This window comes from Oncorhynchus mykiss, chromosome 6 (genome assembly GCF_057628025.1).
Source record: "Oncorhynchus mykiss isolate SJ-2025 chromosome 6, ASM5762802v1, whole genome shotgun sequence".
NCBI classification, from domain to species: domain Eukaryota; kingdom Metazoa; phylum Chordata; class Actinopteri; order Salmoniformes; family Salmonidae; genus Oncorhynchus; species Oncorhynchus mykiss.
In genome coordinates, this window is record NC_143027.1 from 44,449,283 (window position 1) to 44,469,117 (window position 19,835).

Sequence of the window (19,835 nt, forward strand, 5' to 3'; positions counted from 1 at the left end):
TCCAGATGGGTTAGGGCAGTGTGCAGTGTGATTGCGTCGTGTTTGGATCTATTTGGGCGGTAAGCAAATTGGAGTGGGTCTAGGGTGTTAGGTAGGGTGGAGGTGATATGATCCTTGACTAGACACTCAAAGCACTTCATGATGACGGAGTGCTACGGGGCGATAGTTGTTTAGATCAGTTACCTTCGCCTTCTTGGGAACAGGAACAATGGTGGCCCGCTTGAAGCATGTGGGAACAGTAGACTGGGATAGGAATGGATTGAATATATCCGTAAACACACCAGCCAGCTGGTCTGCGCATGCTCTGAGGATGCGGCTAGGGATGCCGTCTGGGCCGGCAGCCCTGCAAGGGTTAACACATTTAAATGTTTTACTCTCGTTGGCTGCGGTGAAGGAGAGCCCGCAGGTTTTGGTAGCGGGCTGTGTCGGTGGCACTGTATTGTCCTCAAAGCGAGCAAAGAAGCGGTTTAGTTTGTCTGAGAGCAAGACTTCAGGGTCTGCGACGGGGCTGGTTTTCTTTTGTAGTCCGTGATTGACTGTAGACCCTGCCACATACTTCTCGTGTCTGAGCCGTTGAATTGCGACTCTACTTTGTCTCTATACTGACGCTTAGCTTGTTTGATTGACTTGCGGAGGGAATAACTACACTGTTTGTATTCGGTCATATCTCCGGTCGCCTGCCCTGATTAAAATCAGTGGTTCGCGCTTTCAGTTCTGCACGAATGCTGCCATCAATCCACAGTCTCTGGTTGGGGAAGGTTTTAATAGTCGCAGTGGGTACAACATCACCGACACACTTGCTAATAAACTCACTCACCGGATCAGCGTATACATCAATGTTGTTCGACACTATCCGGAAAATATCCCAGTCCACGTGATCGAAGCAATCTTGAAGCGTGGAATCAGATTGGTCGGACCAGCATTGAACAGACCTGAGCACGGGCGTTTCCTGTTTTAGTTTCTGTCTATAGGGTGGGAGCAACAAAATGGAGTCATGGTCAAATTTGCTGAAGACGGGGTTAACGGTGACTTTGAAATCGCCACAATGTCTCAGTGATCCATCTTTTATGACTGGAACAACAGGTATAGCCCATTCACTAGATCCAATACTCCACTCTCGACTAGTCTTTTTAGCTAAGTTTCAACTTTTGGTTTTATGGTGTACGCGCTTTGAAGCATTTTGGCTTGCTGTCTGGTTACATGGTCAGTTTAATTAATGCCTTCATACTGCCAAGTTCTCCATTGAACATATCCTATATCATATGTACTCAATTATATTGCTCTCTGCAATGTTAAGTTACTTTCAGTCAAAAGGTGTTTCAAATCAAATCTTATTTGTCACATACACATGGTTAGCAGATGTTAATGCGAGTGTAGCTAAATGCTTGTGCTTCCAGTTCCGACAGTGCAGTAATATCTAACAATCCCCAACAACTACATAATACACACATCTGAGGGTGAATGAGAATATGTACATGTAAGTATATGGACGAGCAATGGCCTAGGCAAGGTGCAATAGATGGTATAAAATACAGTATATACACATCATATGAGTAATGTAAGATATGTAAAGTGCCATTATTTAGAGTGGCATTGTATACAGTGACTGGTGGCCAGTGATTGTGTCTCTATGTAAGCAGCAGCATCGGAGTTAGTGATTGCTGTTTAGCAGTCTGATGGCCTTGACATAGAAGCTGTACTGACCTCGCCTTCTGGATGGTAGCGGTGTGAACAGGGAGTGGCTCGGGTGGATGATGTCCTTGATCTTTATGGCCTTCCTGTGATATCGGGTGCTGTAGGTGTCATGGAGGGCAGGTAGTTTGCCCCCGGTGATGCATTGTGAAGACCGCACCACCTTCTGGAGAGCCTTGCGGTTGATGGTGGTGCAGTTGTAGTACCAGCCCGACAGGATGCTCTCGATAGTGCATCTGTAAAAGTTTGTCAGGGTTTTGGGTGACAAACTAAATTTCTTCAGCCTCCTAAGGTTGAAGAAGTGCTGTTGCGCCTTCTTCATCACACTGTGTGGATGGACCATTTCAGTATGTCTGTGATGTGTACGCCGAGGAACTTTCAACCTTGTTCACTGCTGTCCCTGCGATGTGAATAGGGGGCGCTCCCTTTGCTGAAGTCCACGATCATTTTTGTTTTGTTGAGGTTGTTTTCCTAACACCACACCCCGAGTTCCCTCACCATCTCCCTGTAGGCTGTCTTGTTGTTGTTGGTAATCAAGCCCATTACTGTTGTGTCGTCTGAAAATTTGATGATTGAGTTGAGGTGTGCGTGGCCACGCAGACGTGGGTGAACAGGGAGTACAGGAGAGGGCTGAGAACGCACCCTTGTGGGGCCCCAGTGTTGAGGGTCAGCGAAGGTGTTAATTCTTACCTTTCCCACCTGGGGGCGGCCCGTCAAAATCCAGGACCCAATTTCACAGGCCAGGGTTGAGACCCAGGGCCTCCAGCTTGATGAGCTTGGAGGGTACTATGGTGTTGAATGCTGAGCTGTAGTCAATAAACAGCATTCTTACATAGGTATTCCTCTTGTCTAGATGGGATAGGGCACTGTGATGGCGATTGCATTGTCTGTGGACCTATTGGGGCAGTATGCAAACTGAAGTGTCTAGGGTGGCCGGTAAGGTGGAGTTGATATGACCCTTGACTAGTCTCTCAAGGCACTTCATGATGATAGAAGTGAGTGCTACGGTGAGTGTAGTCATTTAGTTCAGTTATCTTTGCCTTCTTGGATACAGGAACAATGGTGGCCATCTTGAAGCATGTGGGGACAACAGACTGGGATAGGCAGCGATTGAATATGTCCGTAAACACACCAGCCAGCTGGTCTGTGCATGCTCTGAGGGCGCGGCTAAGGATGCCGTCTGGGCCAGCAGCCTTGCGAGGGTTAACACGTTTAAATATTTTACTCACGTCAGCCACGGAATTAGCTTTATTCTGAATTGCTTCGCTGCGCATGTAACACACTAACCTATCACGTAGTGTCACTCAGTGCCCAAATTCACAGTGTTCAGATAACTGTTTCAATATAGCCACAAACTGAGATTGACTCCCCTTCCTCTTGATTTCTCTTATGAAATCTGAATATCTCTGCAATAAGGTAGACACAATTTCATCATATGATTTTTTTATTTTTATTTTTTACCCCTTTTTCTCCCCAATTTCGTGGTATCCAATTGTTGTAGTAGCTACTATCTTGTCTCATCGCTACAACTCCCGTACGGGCTCGGGAGAGACGAAGGTTGAATGTCATGCGTCCTCCGATACACAACCCAACCAGCCGCACTGCTTCTTAACACAGCGCACATCCAACCCGGATGGCTACACCGTGCACCTGGCAACCTTGGTTAGCGCGCACTGCGCCCGGCCCGCCACAGGAGTCGCTGGTGCGCGATGAGACAAGGACATCCCTACCGACCAAGCCCTCCCTAACCCGGACGACGCTAGGCCAATTGTGAGTCGCCCCACGGACCTCCCGGTCGCGGCCGGTTACGACAGAGCCTGTGCGCGAACCCAGGGACTGATGGCACAGCTGGCGCTGCAGTACAGCGCCCTTAACCATTGCGCCACCCGGGAGGCCCATCATATGATTTATCACCAGGTTTTTTAGGCGTAAGTAGGCTTAATGTTTTTCCTCCCATAATAGTCAAATGTTGGCACAATTACTTCTGCTTTAATTCAATTTGCTAACACAAAGTACTCAAAACTTTGTAAGAACTCCATTGTTCCACAGATTCATTAAATGTTCCAATATATCCAACCAGTGCTGACATTTCAGTTTATTATTTTTCTTTCACACTTTTTAGACGTTCCCGTACTCCCAGACCCCTTTTTTTCCACTCACAGTAACTCCACTTTCTCCCTCTCGAGGCTCTCGTTGCTGTGACATCGGAAGCTAGGTAGCGTCACTCGACTGGCTAGCTCCACATTTTCTTTGCATATTTCTACAGCAAGAAAACTAATTAAACTGACTTTTTGCCAAAAATAATGAATGCAAATGTGAAAACATTTCTTCCTTGTCGCCAGTTTTGTTGTATAGCACACTGTATTACTTATATAGCGAACATAAGGACAGGTCACTACAGTAGAAACTATAGTGGGCATTGTTTAATGCATTTCATAGGACAAAACATTCCACACATTCCTAAGTACGTAAGCAGGGGAGCGTTACAGGTGCCCTAAAGGGACAAACTAGAATATCAATACACAACAATTGTTTTATTCTTTTACATGTAGGCTAACATTAAGATAAAAACTGGAGCATGTGTCAAGGATATTGTACATGTCCATCTTATTCTAATGCGTACATGTGTGTGTATAATATACAGTGGGGCAAAAAAGTATTTAATCAATACTTATTTACCACCATAATTTGCAAATAAATTCATTAAAAATCCTACAATGTGATTTTCTGGATTTTTGTCTTCTCATTTTGTCTGTCATAGTTGAAGTGTACCTATGATGAAAATTACAGGCCTATATCATCTTTTTAAGTGGGAGAACTTGCAAAATTAGTGGCTGACTAAATACTTTTTTGCCCCACTGTATATACACATATATATATATATATAATATATATATATATATACATACATATACATGTATCTATACAGTGCCTTGCGAAAGTATTCGGCCCCCTTGAACTTTGCGACCTTTTGCCACATTTCAGGCTTCAAACATAAAGATATAAAACTGTATTTTTTTGTGAAGAATCAACAACAAGTGGGACACAATCATGAAGTGGAACGACATTTATTGGATATTTCAAACTTTTTTAACAAATCAAAAACTGAAAAATTGGGCGTGCAAAATTATTCAGCCCCTTTACTTTCAGTGCAGCAAACTCTCCAGAAGTTCAGTGAGGATCTCTGAATGATCCAATGTTGACCTAAATGACTAATGATGATAAATACAATCCACCTGTGTGTAATCAAGTCTCCGTATAAATGCACCTGCACTGTGATAGTCTCAGAGGTCCGTCAAAAGCGCAGAGAGCATCATGAAGAACAAGGAACACACCAGGCAGGTCCGAGATACTGTTGTGAAGAAGTTTAAAGCCGGATTTGGATACAAAAAGATTTCCCAAGCTTTAAACATCCCAAGGAGCACTGTGCAAGCGATAATATTGAAATGGAAGGAGTATCAGACCACTGCAAATCTACCAAGACCTGTCCGTCCCTCTAAACTTTCAGCTCATACAAGGAGAAGACTGATCAGAGATGCAGCCAAGAGGCCCATGATCACTCGGGATGAACTGCAGAGATCTACAGCTGAGGTGGGAGACTCTGTCCATAGGACATCAATCAGTCGTATATTGCACAAATCTGGCCTTTATGGAAGAGTGGCAAGAAGAAAGCCATTTCTTAAAGATATCCATAAAAAGTGTCGTTTAAAGTTTGCCACAAGCCACCTGGGAGACACACCAAACATGTGGAAGAAGGTGCTCTGGTCAGATGAAACCAAAATTGAACTTTTTGGCAACAATGCAAAACGTTATGTTTGGCGTAAAAGCAACACAGCTGAACACACCATCCCCACTGTCAAACATGGTGGTGGCAGCATCATGGTTTGGGCCTGCTTTTCGTCAGCAGGGACAGGGAAGATGGTTCAAATTGATGGGAAGATGGATGGAGCCAAATACAGGACCATTCTGGAAGAAAACCTGATGGAGTCTGCAAAAGACCTGAGACTGGGACGGAGATTTGTCTTCCAACAAGACAATGATCCAAAACATAAAGCAAAATCTACAATGGAATGGTTCAAAAATAAACATATCCAGGTGTTAGAATGGCCAAGTCAAAGTCCAGACCTGAATCCAATCGAGAATCTGTGGAAAGAACTGAAAACTGCTGTTCACAAATGCTCTCCATCCAACCTCACTGAGCTCGAGCTGTTTTGCAAGGAGGAATGGGAAAAAATGTCAGTCTCTCAATGTGCAAAACTGATAGAGACATACCCCAAGCGACTTACAGCTGTAATCGCAGCAAAAGGTGGCCCTACAAAGTATTAACTTAAGGGGGCTGAATAATTTTGCACGCCCAATTTTTCAGTTTTTGCTTTGTTAAAAAAGTTTGAAATATCCAATAAATGTCGTTCCACTTCATGATTGTGTCCCACTTGTTGTTGATTCTTCACAAAAAAATACAGTTTTATATCTTTGTTTGAAGCCTGAAATGTGGCAAAAGGTCGCAAAGTTCAAGGGGGCCGAATACTTTTGCAAGGCACTGTATATATGTATATATATATATATATATATATATATATATATATATATGTGTGTGTGTGTGTGTGGGAGAGAGTAGACTTGTGTAGCTGGGTTGATGTGTAGGCGGGTTTGTAAGTGTATGTTGGCTGTTGTGTAAGCGGGTGTGTGTGGGTTGCATCCTTCCGTGGATGGATTTCTGAGTGTAAGAGCTGTTCTTGTGTAGGAGGATATGTGTGTTGCCTGCCCTTATGCAATCACATTTTTGTGAATGTGTGTGTGTGTGCGCGCGAGCGCACAAACATGTGTGCCTGTGTGTATCCAGGCTGTTACCGAGTAGGTAGACTTGCTGGTGATCTCTAGCAGCTTGTGTTTGGCCCTCCTTTCAGAGTCCCTGGCTTCCTGCAAGTCCTGCTTCAGCTGGTCAGCCTCCATTGCCCTGAAAGGAGGCAGGGAGGGAGAGAGGGGGTCAGCAAGAGGCTGAAATAAATAGACGATTTATATAGAGGCATTGCATGTACACTTTTTTTTACCATGCAATTACCATTTCTTCATTACACACATTCTATTTACTCTGTATTTATGATAGTAATGCACGGGTTGAATCATAACCCGCAGTACCCGTGGGGCGGATGGGTTTAGGGTCATGAAATACTGTGTGGGTGAAGGGCGGGTGGGTTGAATAAAGATAATCTATTTTTTTAAATCCATAAATCATTCTTGTGCAATTTATATCTATAGGCTACATTGAGGTTCTTTCATTATTTTAAGGCTATCTGGCATTAGTGCTTAAGTCTATGCTTCAGAGCCTAACTTTACCTGCACCAAATAGCCTACACAATCACTTTTGAGAACAGGCAGAAAGTTTAAGTCGATCCACTGAGACAAAAAGGACAACGTCAGAGTTTAATTTAATGAGAGAAAAGCTGCGAAATGGAGAGTTAAAAATAAAGAGAATGGAGAGAGAAAAGTTCAGGAAAATTTGGTGAAGTGGAAAAGGAGGATGATAGCAGAGTTGTGTAATTTGTGAGACGCTATACACATTTGACAGTCACAAGACGGGGACTTCAAAATAGGCCTATTTGTAATGACGACGCAGGGAGTAAGGAAGCAGATGGTGAGTTTAATAATAACGAACATAGAGAGTTACATGAAAACAGAACTAATACTGCCTGATGACTGAGGTTGGTGAGGGCTATATGAATGGAGAGTAATCAGGGTGGTGATGAAGCCCAGGTGTGCTTAACGATGGGGAGCAGGTGTGAGCAATGATTGCCAGGTATGCAATGTGGGTTGCCAGGACTAGTTGCCAGGACTAGTAGTAGACTGGCAACATCAAGCCCAGGAGGGAGCAGGAGTAGGCGTGACACCTATTATACGTCAAGGGAACAGTAGCATACTGTTCAGACGGGTTAAATGGAAACTGAAATCTGGAAACCAAACTGTAGGTCGATAAACTCCGTCTTTGTCGTGTAGAGTAGGCCAGAAGGCTAAACTGAAAAATAGAACCGCTATCAAATTAAAACGACTGCAGAGCCGCAAGGGTGTTTATTTACATAGTGATTCCATAAGAGAAAAACAGTACTGCCACCGAAGATATACATTATGGGACTGCTTAAAAACAATACTGACCCAACAACAGCTCAATCAAAATGGCCCTCCCTTTGAACTGAGGCTACTTTTGTAGGGGAAACTCCTCCCATCAGAACATACCAAACACTTTAATTAATTAAGCAATTACCAACATCAAAGCCTACATTTTTTTCACTCAGCTAAACATATCATGAACTATATACATTGCACCTTTGAAATCTGTTTATCATGATCCAATATAACACATTTACAAAATCCCATCACTACTGACACGGTGTCTTCCAATACGCCCATTCCCATAAACGAGCCATTCGGGACAGGCACTACAAAGCCAACCCGATTGCCATAGCTCTGGTCCTTATCTCAGCATACCCGGAAGCTACAGAGACGGAGAGAGAGGAACAGAAACAAACAGCGTGCTCATCATAACATTGATAAGTACAATAAACATTGCTTAAATAAAACATGAACGCTTGTCTGTATATTGTTTATACTATAACAAACTGTTACTGGCGGTAAGAATAAAGTGTGTAATGTATGTACTAAGATAGAAGTTAACTTCGCTGTGTCGACCCACATTGCTATAACGTAGCTGATAACTGAGCAGGGAGGGGGCGATGAGTGTGTGTGTGTGTGTGTTAGTGTACCAAACGCTGGCTGCGGCCAGTGACGGACTTTTCTGTCACACTCTTAATATTAACTCCTGCAGAATTAAGCATTTCTTGCAGTAAAATTATACACAATGTGAATTGACTCAGGAACAGGAGCGGAGAAATATGATTTATTATTTCGGCATCTTGCGAGAATGTGGAGTTAAGTACCGTCTGAAGAGGTGCCATCGTTAAAGCACAAAATAACTGTTTTTTTTTACCTTTATTTAAACAGGCAAGTCAGTTAAGAACAAATTATTATTTACAATGACGGCCTACCCCGGCCAAACCCTAACCCGGACGACGCTGGGCCAATTGAAACAGAAACCTCCTTTTACGCTCTGTTCCAGACGTTCTAGACGACCAATTCTCATTGCTTTTAGCCGTACCCTTTTACTACTCCTCCTCTTTTCTTCTGGTGATGTAGAGGTGAATACAGGCCTTGCAGTGCCTAGCTCCACTCCTATTCCCCAGGCGCTCTCTTTTGATGACTTCTGTAACCGTAATAGCCTTGGTTTCATGCATGTTAACATTAGAAGCCTCCTCCCTAAGTGTGTTTTATTCACTGCACACTCTGCCAACCCGGATGTTCTAGCTGTGTCTGAATCCTGGCATAGGAAGATCACCAAAAATTCTGAAATGTTCATCCCTAACTACAACATTTTCAGACAAGATAGAACTGCCAAAGAGGGCGGTGTTGCAAACTACTGCAAAGATAGCCTGCAGAGTTCTGTCCTACTATCCAGGTCTGTACCCAAACAATTTGAACTTCTACTTTTAAAAAACCCACCTCTCTAAAAACAAGTCTCTCACTGTTGCCGCCTACTATAGAGCACCCTCTGCCCCCAGCTGTGCTCTGGACACCATATGTGAACTGATTGCCCCCCATCTATCTTCAGAGCTCGTGCTGCTAGGCGACCTAAACTGGAACATGCTTAACACCCCAGCCATCCTACAATCTAAGCTTGATGCCCTCAATCTCACACAAATTATCAATGAACCTACCAGGTACCTCCCCAAAGCCGTAAACACGGGCACCCTCATATATATCATCCTAACCAACTTGCCCTCTAAATACACCTCTGCTTCAACCAAGATCTCAGCGATCACTGCCTCATTGCCTGCATCCGTAATGGGTCAGCGGTCAAACGACCTCCACTCATCACTGTCAAACACTCTCTGAAACACTTCAGCGAGCAGTCCCTTCTAATCGACATGGCCGGGGTATCCTGGAAGGATATTGATCTCATCCCGTCAGTAGAGGATGCCTGGTTATTTTTATTTGTTAAATGCCTTCCTAACCATCTTAAATAAGCATGCCCCATTCAAGAAATGTAGAACCAGGAAGAGATATAGCCCTTGGTTCACCCCAGACCTGACTGCCCTTAACCAACACAAAAACATCCTATGGCATTCTACATTAGCATCGAACAGCCCCCATGATATGCAGCTTTTCAGGGAAGCTAGAAACCAATATACACAGGCAGTTTGAAAAGCCAAGGCTAGCTTTTTCAAGCAAAGGCTAGCTTCCTGCAACACTAACTCAAAAAGGTTCTGGGACACTGTAAAGTCCATGGAGAATAAGAACACCTCCTCCCAGCTGCCCACTGCACTGAAGATAGGAAACACTGTCACCACTGATAAATCCACTGTAATTGAGAATTTCAACAAGCATTTTTCTACGGCTGGCCATGCTTTCCACCTGGCTACCCCTACCCCGGTCAACAGCACTGCACCCCCCACAGAAACTGGCCCAAGCCTTCCCCATTTCTCCTTCTCCCAAATCCCGTCAGCTGATGTTCTGAAAGAGCTGCAAAATCTGGACCCCTACAAATCAGCCGGGCTAGACAATCTGGACCCTTTCTTTCTAAAATTATCTGCCGAAATTGTTGCCACCCCTATTACTGTTCAACCTCTCTTTCGTGTCGTCTGAGATTCCCAAAGAATGGAAAGCAGCTGCGGTCATCCCCCCTCTTCAAAGGGGGACACTTTTTCTTTTTTGAATTTTTACCCCTTTTTCTCCCCAATTTCGTGGTATCCAATTGTTGTAGTAGCTACTATCTTGTCTCATCGCTACAACTCCCGTACGGGCTCGGGAGAGACGAAGGTTGAAAGTCATGCGTCCTCCGATACACAACCCAACCAGCCGCACTGCTTCTTTACACAGCGCGCCTCCAACCCAGAAGCCAGCCGCACCAATGTGTCGGAGGATACACCGTGCACCTGGCAACCTTGGTTAGCGCGCACTGCGCCCGGCCTGCCACAGGAGTCGCTGGTGCGCGATGAGACAAGGACATCCCTACCGACCAAGCCCTCCCTAACCCGGACGACGCTAGGCCAATTGTGCGTCGCCCCACGGACCTCCCGGTCGCGGCCGGTTACGACAGAGCCTGGGCGCGAACACAGGGACTCTGATGGCACAGCTGGCGCTGCAGTACAGCGCCCTTAACCACTGCGCCACCCTTTCTAAGGTGTTCGAAAGTGTTATATAAATATTCATACACATAGCTCATATAAACAAAGACATTCCGTAGTAAGAACACATACACCCAGCCATAAGACTGACCCCCTCTTCCTTATATAAACACACATCTCATCTCCCTCTAACTGGCCTGTCCCAAGAGCAAAGAACTTTTGCTGTGCACCAATGGGGCCCGCTCTGGCTAGAGCAAGGCCCGCCTCCAACCCTCCGACCAGTCAAGAAGACCGAAACGACAAGACTCCACCTACTTTATTCTATGTATAAAAATGTATGTAACCATTGTATAGGCCTCTTTTTCACCTGGCTCCTTGCCGAGTTATGTGAACTAGGTCCGTGCACGTAAAACTGCGGGACAAGATATCTCTGACTCATTAAAACTGTCTTTCGTTACAACTGAAATCCACTCTGTCCAGCGTCCGTGATTTGGTCTCAACTCTCCAGTATTTGAACACTAACAAAATTGGTAGCAGAGTTTGGTTGTTCTTGAATTCGATCTATTATAAGTTAGTGTGAGAGGACGAGACTGATCACGGCTAAAAAAATCAGACGGAAGAGTGACTTCCCCAGCCATTCATCTTGCCTCAGGAAATCTGATCGGAGCGCTCTATATAAAGGTGAGCAGAGCCCGTTATATCGAAATCTGCATATTGTATTATAGTCTAAACCAAATTTTGATCAGAAAGTACTGGGCGTGAGTATGAATCGGTGCCCAAATTTTTTACATAAGAACCTAAGACATTGATTAAAGATATCTTGTTTTGTAAAAAAAAAAATATATATACATATTCTTATTAATGGGCCTATACTCAGTTATTTTAATAGGAATGTGTGAATTGTGATTGACCAATGTGTTCAATTCCTCCAGGGACCCTATTTGTTCTGAAATCTGCATAGAAAACTGTCCTAATTATATATGTATTGGGTTGTGTATAGAGGTGACTTTAAATAGTGGCTGTGTTTTAACACGTAATGGACACAATTATGGATGTTGGAAATTCAATGAGAATTTCATACGAATGAATGAATTATAGATGAACCGAATCTGCAAGTAAGGTCTTGTGGAGGTGTGGTTATAGATGAACCGAATCTGCAAGTAAGGTCTTGTGGAGGTGTGGTTATAGATGAACCGAATCTGCAAGTAAGGTCTTGTGGAGGTGTGGTTATAGATGAACCGAATCTGCAAGTAAGGTCTTGTGGAGGTGTGGTTATAGTTTAATGATAGATGAACCGAATCTGCAAGTAAAAATTTCCTATTTTGATACGTTCTGTACTATCGAATAAGGTCTTGTGGAGGTGTGGTTATAGTTGAATGATAGATGAACCGGATCTGCAAGTAAAATCTCCTGTTGATACATATAACATCGAATAGGTCTTGTGGAGGTGTGGTTGGATTGAATGAATCTGCATGAAAAATGCCCTATTAAAAAAGCTGTGTATTATTTAATAGGTTTTGTAAGAGGTGTAGTCGAGTAGATACAGGATATGTAAGTTTGGCCTTCCACTAGACAGAGATCGGGAATGATGTGGCTATTGCACATCAAACAATAAACATAAGATGAACCAGAGTTGACATTCCATGATTTGGAGATGGGGGAAATTAAATTGAAAGAAACGTTTGTCGCGGAGTAGGTTGGGATACGTAACTGGGCTATTATGCACACGTGCTGGTAGACAAAGCCACCTTAGTATCGAATGGCCGTGCAATTTTGATTGACAGCAGCCGGGCCGAAATACTGATTTTCTTTTTTTTTTTTCATTCCTGTTGATATTGCCTAAAGTTTAAAATTATTCTGACAATTGCTATAGAATCGCTGGAATTTACTGATATAAGTTCATAAAGGAACTTACTGAATTGTTTCTAGAAAGTATTTAAATAAGCCGCCGAGCTTAATACAGACTTTGTTTTACAGACGCTAAAAGCTACACACTGATTTTGGGGTTTTTCTATTCTATCCATATTTCCTAAATATATAGAATTATTCTGACAATTGCTATAGAATCGCTCGAATTTACTGATATAAGTTCATAAAGGAATTTACTGAATTGTTTACAGAAAGTATTTAAATAATTCACTGAACAACTCTTAGTTGTCTAGAAATTCTATCGATATTTCCTAAAGAGCTAGAATTACTCTGAAAATTGTTATAGAACCGCATATATTCACTGATATATTGTTCCAAAAGGAAATCGCAGAATCATTTATAGAACATACCTAAACGAATCGCTGAACAAATTCAAATAAAATACCGGTGAAATACACACGTGGCGGGCGTCACATATTGATAACCCCCTTTGTCTCGACCAGGGACAGGCTAAGCATACAACGATAGAAATAAACACCACATAGTAAGGATTGAATATACCTAAATAACGCATTATACACATTATCAGACGAACTAGATAAAATGTCTGCAGCTACCACGCCCAAACTAAAATTCAATGATTATTTAGATCAGAGTATGATTGATAGAGCGGGAGGTAAAAAACAGTATGGGAAAGTGGAGAAAGTGTGGAAAGGATTACGGATAAGATGGACACAAGCAGGTTATTTTAGCGGAGGACCACCTACAGGGGGGAAACTCCAAGATATGCAGACAGAATTAGAGGACGCAGTAGAGCATGCAAAAGCGAGTGAGGCGGAGAGAAACAACATACACAGGTTCAAAAAAGTAGGTACAAGAGAGAGAGAGAGAGCAGAGGGGGAGCTCAAGATAGGTACATGGGCCATACAGGAGAGTAGGAGGGTGCTGCCCAAAAACACACCAGACATGATGGGCGTGGCTATTGTGGCGTCGGGGGATGTTAAAGCTCCGCCTGAGAACTTGCCCACGGCTCCCCCTGTGGCCGTTTCTCCCTCACTATATCCACAATTGACAATGGAGGCAGTTCAGCCCCCGCCATACTCAAAGGGACAAAATCACCGGAGCCGTCACACAACCCATTCCTGCCCAGGGCACCTCCCACAATACAGGCTCCAGTTCTGAGAATAGACCAAGGGGAGTTAAAAGGGGAAATTACCCTGGGGATAACGGCTGGCCATATGGTATGTGAACAGTTCGAAACTGGGATTCCAGGAGCAGGAGACCTCCCCCAGGAACGGAGGCCGCAATGCTCCTCAGTGAACTCTCTCACCTCTGAAACCAGAGGACACTTACAAACAAGATTAGATTCAAACCACTGCTATCAGACGGATAGGGAGGACTGTCATCAGAACATGGATATCGAAAACGAAGAAGAAATTGACATGGTGCTCACCCCAGCTCCGATGGGAGCTCCAAACGTGACTAAGATGCAGGAGCTGCTGAAATCATCAATAGCTCGAGCTAAGGAACTCAGGGAGCTAATAGCTAACCAAGATAACAACAGAGAGGGAGCCTACCGTGTGGAAAGCATAATGAGAGGAACAGTAACCAAAGTTACCGAATCAATGGGGTCCGAAACACTCCGTCGGTCCTCCAGAATTGCTGATAGAAGAGAGCGAGAGCAGGAGATGGCAGGACAGTACCCCCTGCGACCGACACCAGGTGATGCACACACTGTGGAGTACCAGCCCTGGAAAATGACTGATTTAACAACACTGATGGGACAGATGCCTAGCCTACATGGAGGAGCTTCAGCGTGGCTACTTCAACTGCAGACACTTACGTCAGGCTTGCAACTCTGCCTAGGAGACATGAAAGCACTTCTAGCAAGAGCCACCGACCACGGAACCATGGAGGTCCTCATGACAGCAGCTGACCTTGGATGGCGGGCCCCAACACTGCCCATAGACCACTTCCGTACCAGATTATGGGAAGTTCTACGGAGAGCATACCCTACAGAAAGAAACCATGCCACCTTATCCTCCTTTACAATCAACCCAGGTGAGCAACCTGCAGCATACCTGGACAGGGCTAAGACCACATGGAGATCGGTCCACGAAGAACCATTCGATCACACTGATACCACACTCAGCATGTGGAAGGAAATGGTGGTCAACGGGTGTCCCGGAGATGTTAAAACCAAACTCAGAGGAACGGTAGGGTTGTTTGCACTTCCTCTGACCCAATTCAACACTCATGTGCACCACCATGTGACCCAGCACAACAAGGAAAGAGGGGGTGCTGAGAGCCAGGTGCAGTCCCTCCAGGTACAACTCCTGAAACTCCAATTGAAGGAAGCACAACAAGGAGAAAAACCTAAGAAACAGATGGTGGCGGAAGAAACGAAGGAGCCGGGAACCAAAACAGACATCTCCCAAATCGTGGCACAGACTGTCTCTCAGATGATCCAACAGCAGGCAGCCCCACCACCCCAATACCCTCCCCCACAGCAGTATATCCTGCAACAACAACACCCAGTATGGGCTCGACGGGGTCCCTACACTGGACAACACAGAGGGGGAAACTACCAGTGTTTTAACTGCGGAATTACCGGTCATTTTGCCAGAGATTGCATGAAACCACTCTCCCCGCAGCAACAGCAATGGAGAGCAAGAGGAAGTGGGGGAAACCCACCTCTGCAACATCAGCTACCAGGACCCACACCCATGCATCAGCAACCCGCATACAACCAACCGCAGTTCCAGGGAATGACTGGGAGCACCATCCCCTGGTCATAAAAATGCCCACCACCCACGGCAGAAGAAGGAAACAGCAACTCCCAGACGGTTCACATGTCACCCTTCAATCAGCCATCAACCCTCAACCAGCATCGGCCAAATTAGCTGAAATCATCGGATTGACGCAGGTCCTCATCAAAAATATGACTGTCTTATTTTATGACGATGATTTATTTTGTGACGAATGCAATGGTTGTGACAGACACAACCCAAAGAAACCATATCAAACACCAATGGGCTCATACGTAATACCTAATGCATGTTTTCAGGATATTAGTATAGACTACACCGACATGGGCCCCGAAAATGTATCTAAAGGCAAACTCTATCTCCTAGTCATAGTAGATAGGTTCTCCAAATGGGTAGAGGCAATACTAACAAAAGGGGAGGATGCTAGGTCAGTCTTTGAGTGGCTACAAACCAAACCAAACTAATACCCAGGTATGGCATCCCAAGACAAATCAAATTTGACAAATGGCTTACATTTAACAAACACCTGAGACAGGTGGAAGAAAGATTTGGCATAACCCACAGTTTTGGATCTGTGTACAGGCCCCAATCCCAAAATCTGGTGGAACGTCAAACCAAAAGCAAAAGCTAAGATAGCTAAAGTATGTGCCTCATGGGATAATGACTGGTAGAGTCATGCATGGTCCACCAAGGGAGGGAGGTCATATGCCCGCCCTTGATGTACAACAAATTGTAATGTCTAATTATGTGAAAAAACTGACGGTTCTCTCTGCAGCACTCTCTACCCAGGTTCACAAGGTCCAGGAGGGGGAGCTGCCGGGGGACACGACACTACTGAAGGTAAAGGTTGGTGACGGGGTGAGGGTTACAGTCCACAAGAGAAAGTGGCTGGAACCCAGGTGGACTGGACCGTACGAAGTGAAGGAGGTTACTTCACACTCAGTCCAGGTCAAAGGTAAATCAGGCACACCTTGACACCGCCTTACACATTGCACCCCAGCTCCAATTCCTTCTAGAACACTGACTGAAGTCAGAGCTGATTTGAGCGGCCTAAATTCGATTCCAAATGAAGACACTCCTTCCTCAGGTGATGCGGCATCAAACTCCGCCTCCCCTGAGAAGGGAACCTCGCCCAGTTAGAGGGAAATTTCTCCCTCTCTGGGTGAGGCTGGGGATATCTGGTCCCTTATTTGTGATATTCATACTGATATTTGGAGTAACCCTAGGACTTTCACATGGTTAATTGAACAACTATTTCACCCTGCCACATCACATACACCAACCCCTACACATGTCCCTAACTCCTTTCCTGATATCACTCCCTCCAATCACTCCCGTCCCAAACGTAGCACTACACCTACAGACCCACCATGCAAATCAGACAAGGTTAGGAGCACCACCTTATGTATACCCACGATTGCAACCGCCACCTTTCTGCTATAGTTTTCACGTCTAATAGACGTGAAGAGGGGGATTTGTTATATAAATATTCATACACATAGCTCATATAAACAAAGACATTCCGTAGTAAGAACACATACACCCAGCCATAAGACTGACCCCCTCTTCCTTATATAAACACACATCTCATCTCCCTCTAACTGGCCTGTCCCAAGAGCAAAGAACTTTTGCTGTGCACCAATGGGGCCCGCTCTGGCTAGAGCAAGGCCCGCCTCCAACCCTCCGACCAGTCAAGAAGACCGAAACGACAAGACTCCACCTACTTTATTCTATGTATAAAAATGTATGTAACCATTGTATAGGCCTCTTTTTCACCTGGCTCCTTGCCGAGTTATGTGAACTAGGTCCGTGCACGTAAAACTGCGGGACAAGATATCTCTGACTCATTAAAACTGTCTTTCGTTACAACTGAAATCCACTCTGTCCAGCGTCCGTGATTTGGTCTCAACTCTCCAGTATTTGAACACTAACAAAAGCCAAGTCAACAAACAGATTACCGACCATTTCGAATCTCACCATACCCTCTCTGCTATGCAATCTGGTTTCAGAGCTGGTCATGGGTGCACCTCAGCCACGCTCAAGGTCCTAAATGATATCTTAACCGCCATCGATAAGAAACATTACTGTGCAGCCATATTCATTGATCTGGCCGAGGCTTTCGACTCTGTCAATCACCACATCCTCATCGGCAGACTCGACAGCCTTGGTTTCTCAAAATGATTGCCTCGCCTTGTTCACCAACTACTTCTCTGATAGAGTTCTGTATGTCAAATCGGAGGGTCTGTTGTCCGGACCTCTGGCAGTCTCTATGGGGGTGCCACAGGGTTCAATTCTTGGACCGACTCTCTTCTCTGTATACATCAATGATGTCGCTCTTGCTGCTGGTGAGTCTCTGATCCACCTCTACGCAGACGACACCATTCTGTATACTTCTGGCCCTTCTTTGGACACTGTTAACAACCCTCCAGGCAAGCTTCAATGCCATACAACTCTCCTTCCGTGGCCTCCAACTGCTCTTAAATACAAGTAAAACTAAATGCATGCTCTTCAACCGATCACTACCTGCACCTACCCGCCTGTCCAACATCACTACTCTGGACGGCTCTGACTTAGAATACGTGGACAACTACAAATACTTAGGTGTCTGGTTAGACTGTAAACTCTCCTTCCAGACCCATATCAAACATCTCCAATCCAAAGTTAAATCTAGAATTGGCTTCCTATTTCGCAACAAAGCATCCTTCACTCATGCTGCCAAACATACCCTTGTAAAACTGACCATCCTACCAATCCTCGACTTTGGCGATGTAATTTACAAAATAGCCTCCAATACCCTACTCAACAAACTGGATGCAGTCTATCACAGTGCAATCCGTTTTGTCACCAAAGCCCCATACACTACCCACCATTGCGACCTGTACGCTCTCGTTGGCTGGCCCTCGCTTCATACTCGTCGCCAAACCCACTGGCTCCATGTCATCTACAAGACCCTGCTAGGTAAAGTCCCCCCTTATCTCAGCTCGCTGGTCACCATAGCATCTCCCACCTGTAGCACACGCTCCAGCAGGTATATCTCTCTAGTCACCCCCAAAACCAATTCTTTCTTTGGCCGCCTCTCTTTCCAGTTCTCTGCTGCCAATGACTGGAACGAACTACAAAAATCTCTGAAACTGGAAACACTTATCTCCCTCACTAGCTTTAAGCACCAACTGTCAGAGCAGCTCACAGATTACTGCACCTGTACATAGCCCACATATAATTTAGCCCTATCAACTACCTCTTTCCCAACTGTATTTAATTTATTTATTTATTTTGCTCCTTTGCACCCCATTATTTTTATTTCTACTTTGCACATTCTTCCATTGCAAAACTACCATTCCAGTGTTTTACTTGCTATATTGTATTTACCTTGCCACCAAGGCCTTTTTTTGCCTTTACCTCCCTTCTCACCTCATTTGCTCACATTGTATATAGACTTGTTTATACTTTATTATTGACTGTATGTTTGTTTTACTCCATGTGTAACTCTGTGTTGTTGTATCTGTCGAACTGCTTTGCTTTATCTTGGCCAGGTCGCAATTGTAAATGAGAACTTGTTCTCAACTTGCCTACCTGGTTAAATAAAGGTAAAATAAAATAAATAAAAATAAATAAATACACATGGGAAGCTGTTGTGTGAATACCCGTCAGCGTTGCGGTTCTTCACACAAACCGCTGCGCCTGGCACCTACACGTTCAAAGTCACTTAAATCTTTTGTCTTGCCCACTCACACTCTGAATGGCACACAATCCATTTCTCAATTGTCTCAAAGCTTAAAAATCCATCTACACTGTTTGAAGTGGATTTAACAAGTGAAATCAATAAGAGACCATAGCTTTCACCTGGTCAGTCTCATGGAAAGAGCAGGTGTTCTTAATGTTTTGTAGACTAGGTGTACAATGACAGAAGAGAAGCTGCATTTATCGAATTATAGACAAGTTACAACTAACAGTCTACCAAAATGATAAGCAGGAACATATCTAAATTAGGCAACACATTTAAAAAAAAAAATTAAACAACTTCATTGCATACAGCAGTCAGGAGGTTACGGATGGGTTATTAGCAATTGTGGGAGGGTGTGGGTGAACAAACATCTGGCCCACGCACCAATATCGTGCATGTGTCCAGGGGCGGAACTTAAATGGGTGCGCCGCACCTATGGCAGCCAATGCAAAGGGCCCCCAAAAAACATGTCATATCACTTTTAAAAAATGGTCACAAGAATAGAGGGTGCGGTATTACAACAAAAAAAGCAATACTCTGTAAATCAGGTAGCGATTGCCCATACTGAATAAGATTTTACACAGGGGGGGGGGGGGGGGCCTGGCT

General features: G+C 44.5%; 1 protein-coding gene across 2 annotated transcripts in view; it reads right to left on the bottom strand.

Moving 5' to 3' along the window:
* The window catches only part of nf2a (NF2, moesin-ezrin-radixin like (MERLIN) tumor suppressor a), a 79,124-nt gene that overhangs the window by 20,356 nt on the left and 38,933 nt on the right, over positions 1-19,835 (bottom strand). For both annotated transcript variants that reach the window (XM_021606583.3, XM_021606584.3), the window contains one exon: positions 6,544-6,649. In XM_021606583.3, coding sequence (XP_021462258.3) covers positions 6,544-6,649 — 106 coding nt within the window. The remainder of the gene's footprint in view (positions 1-6,543; positions 6,650-19,835) is intronic.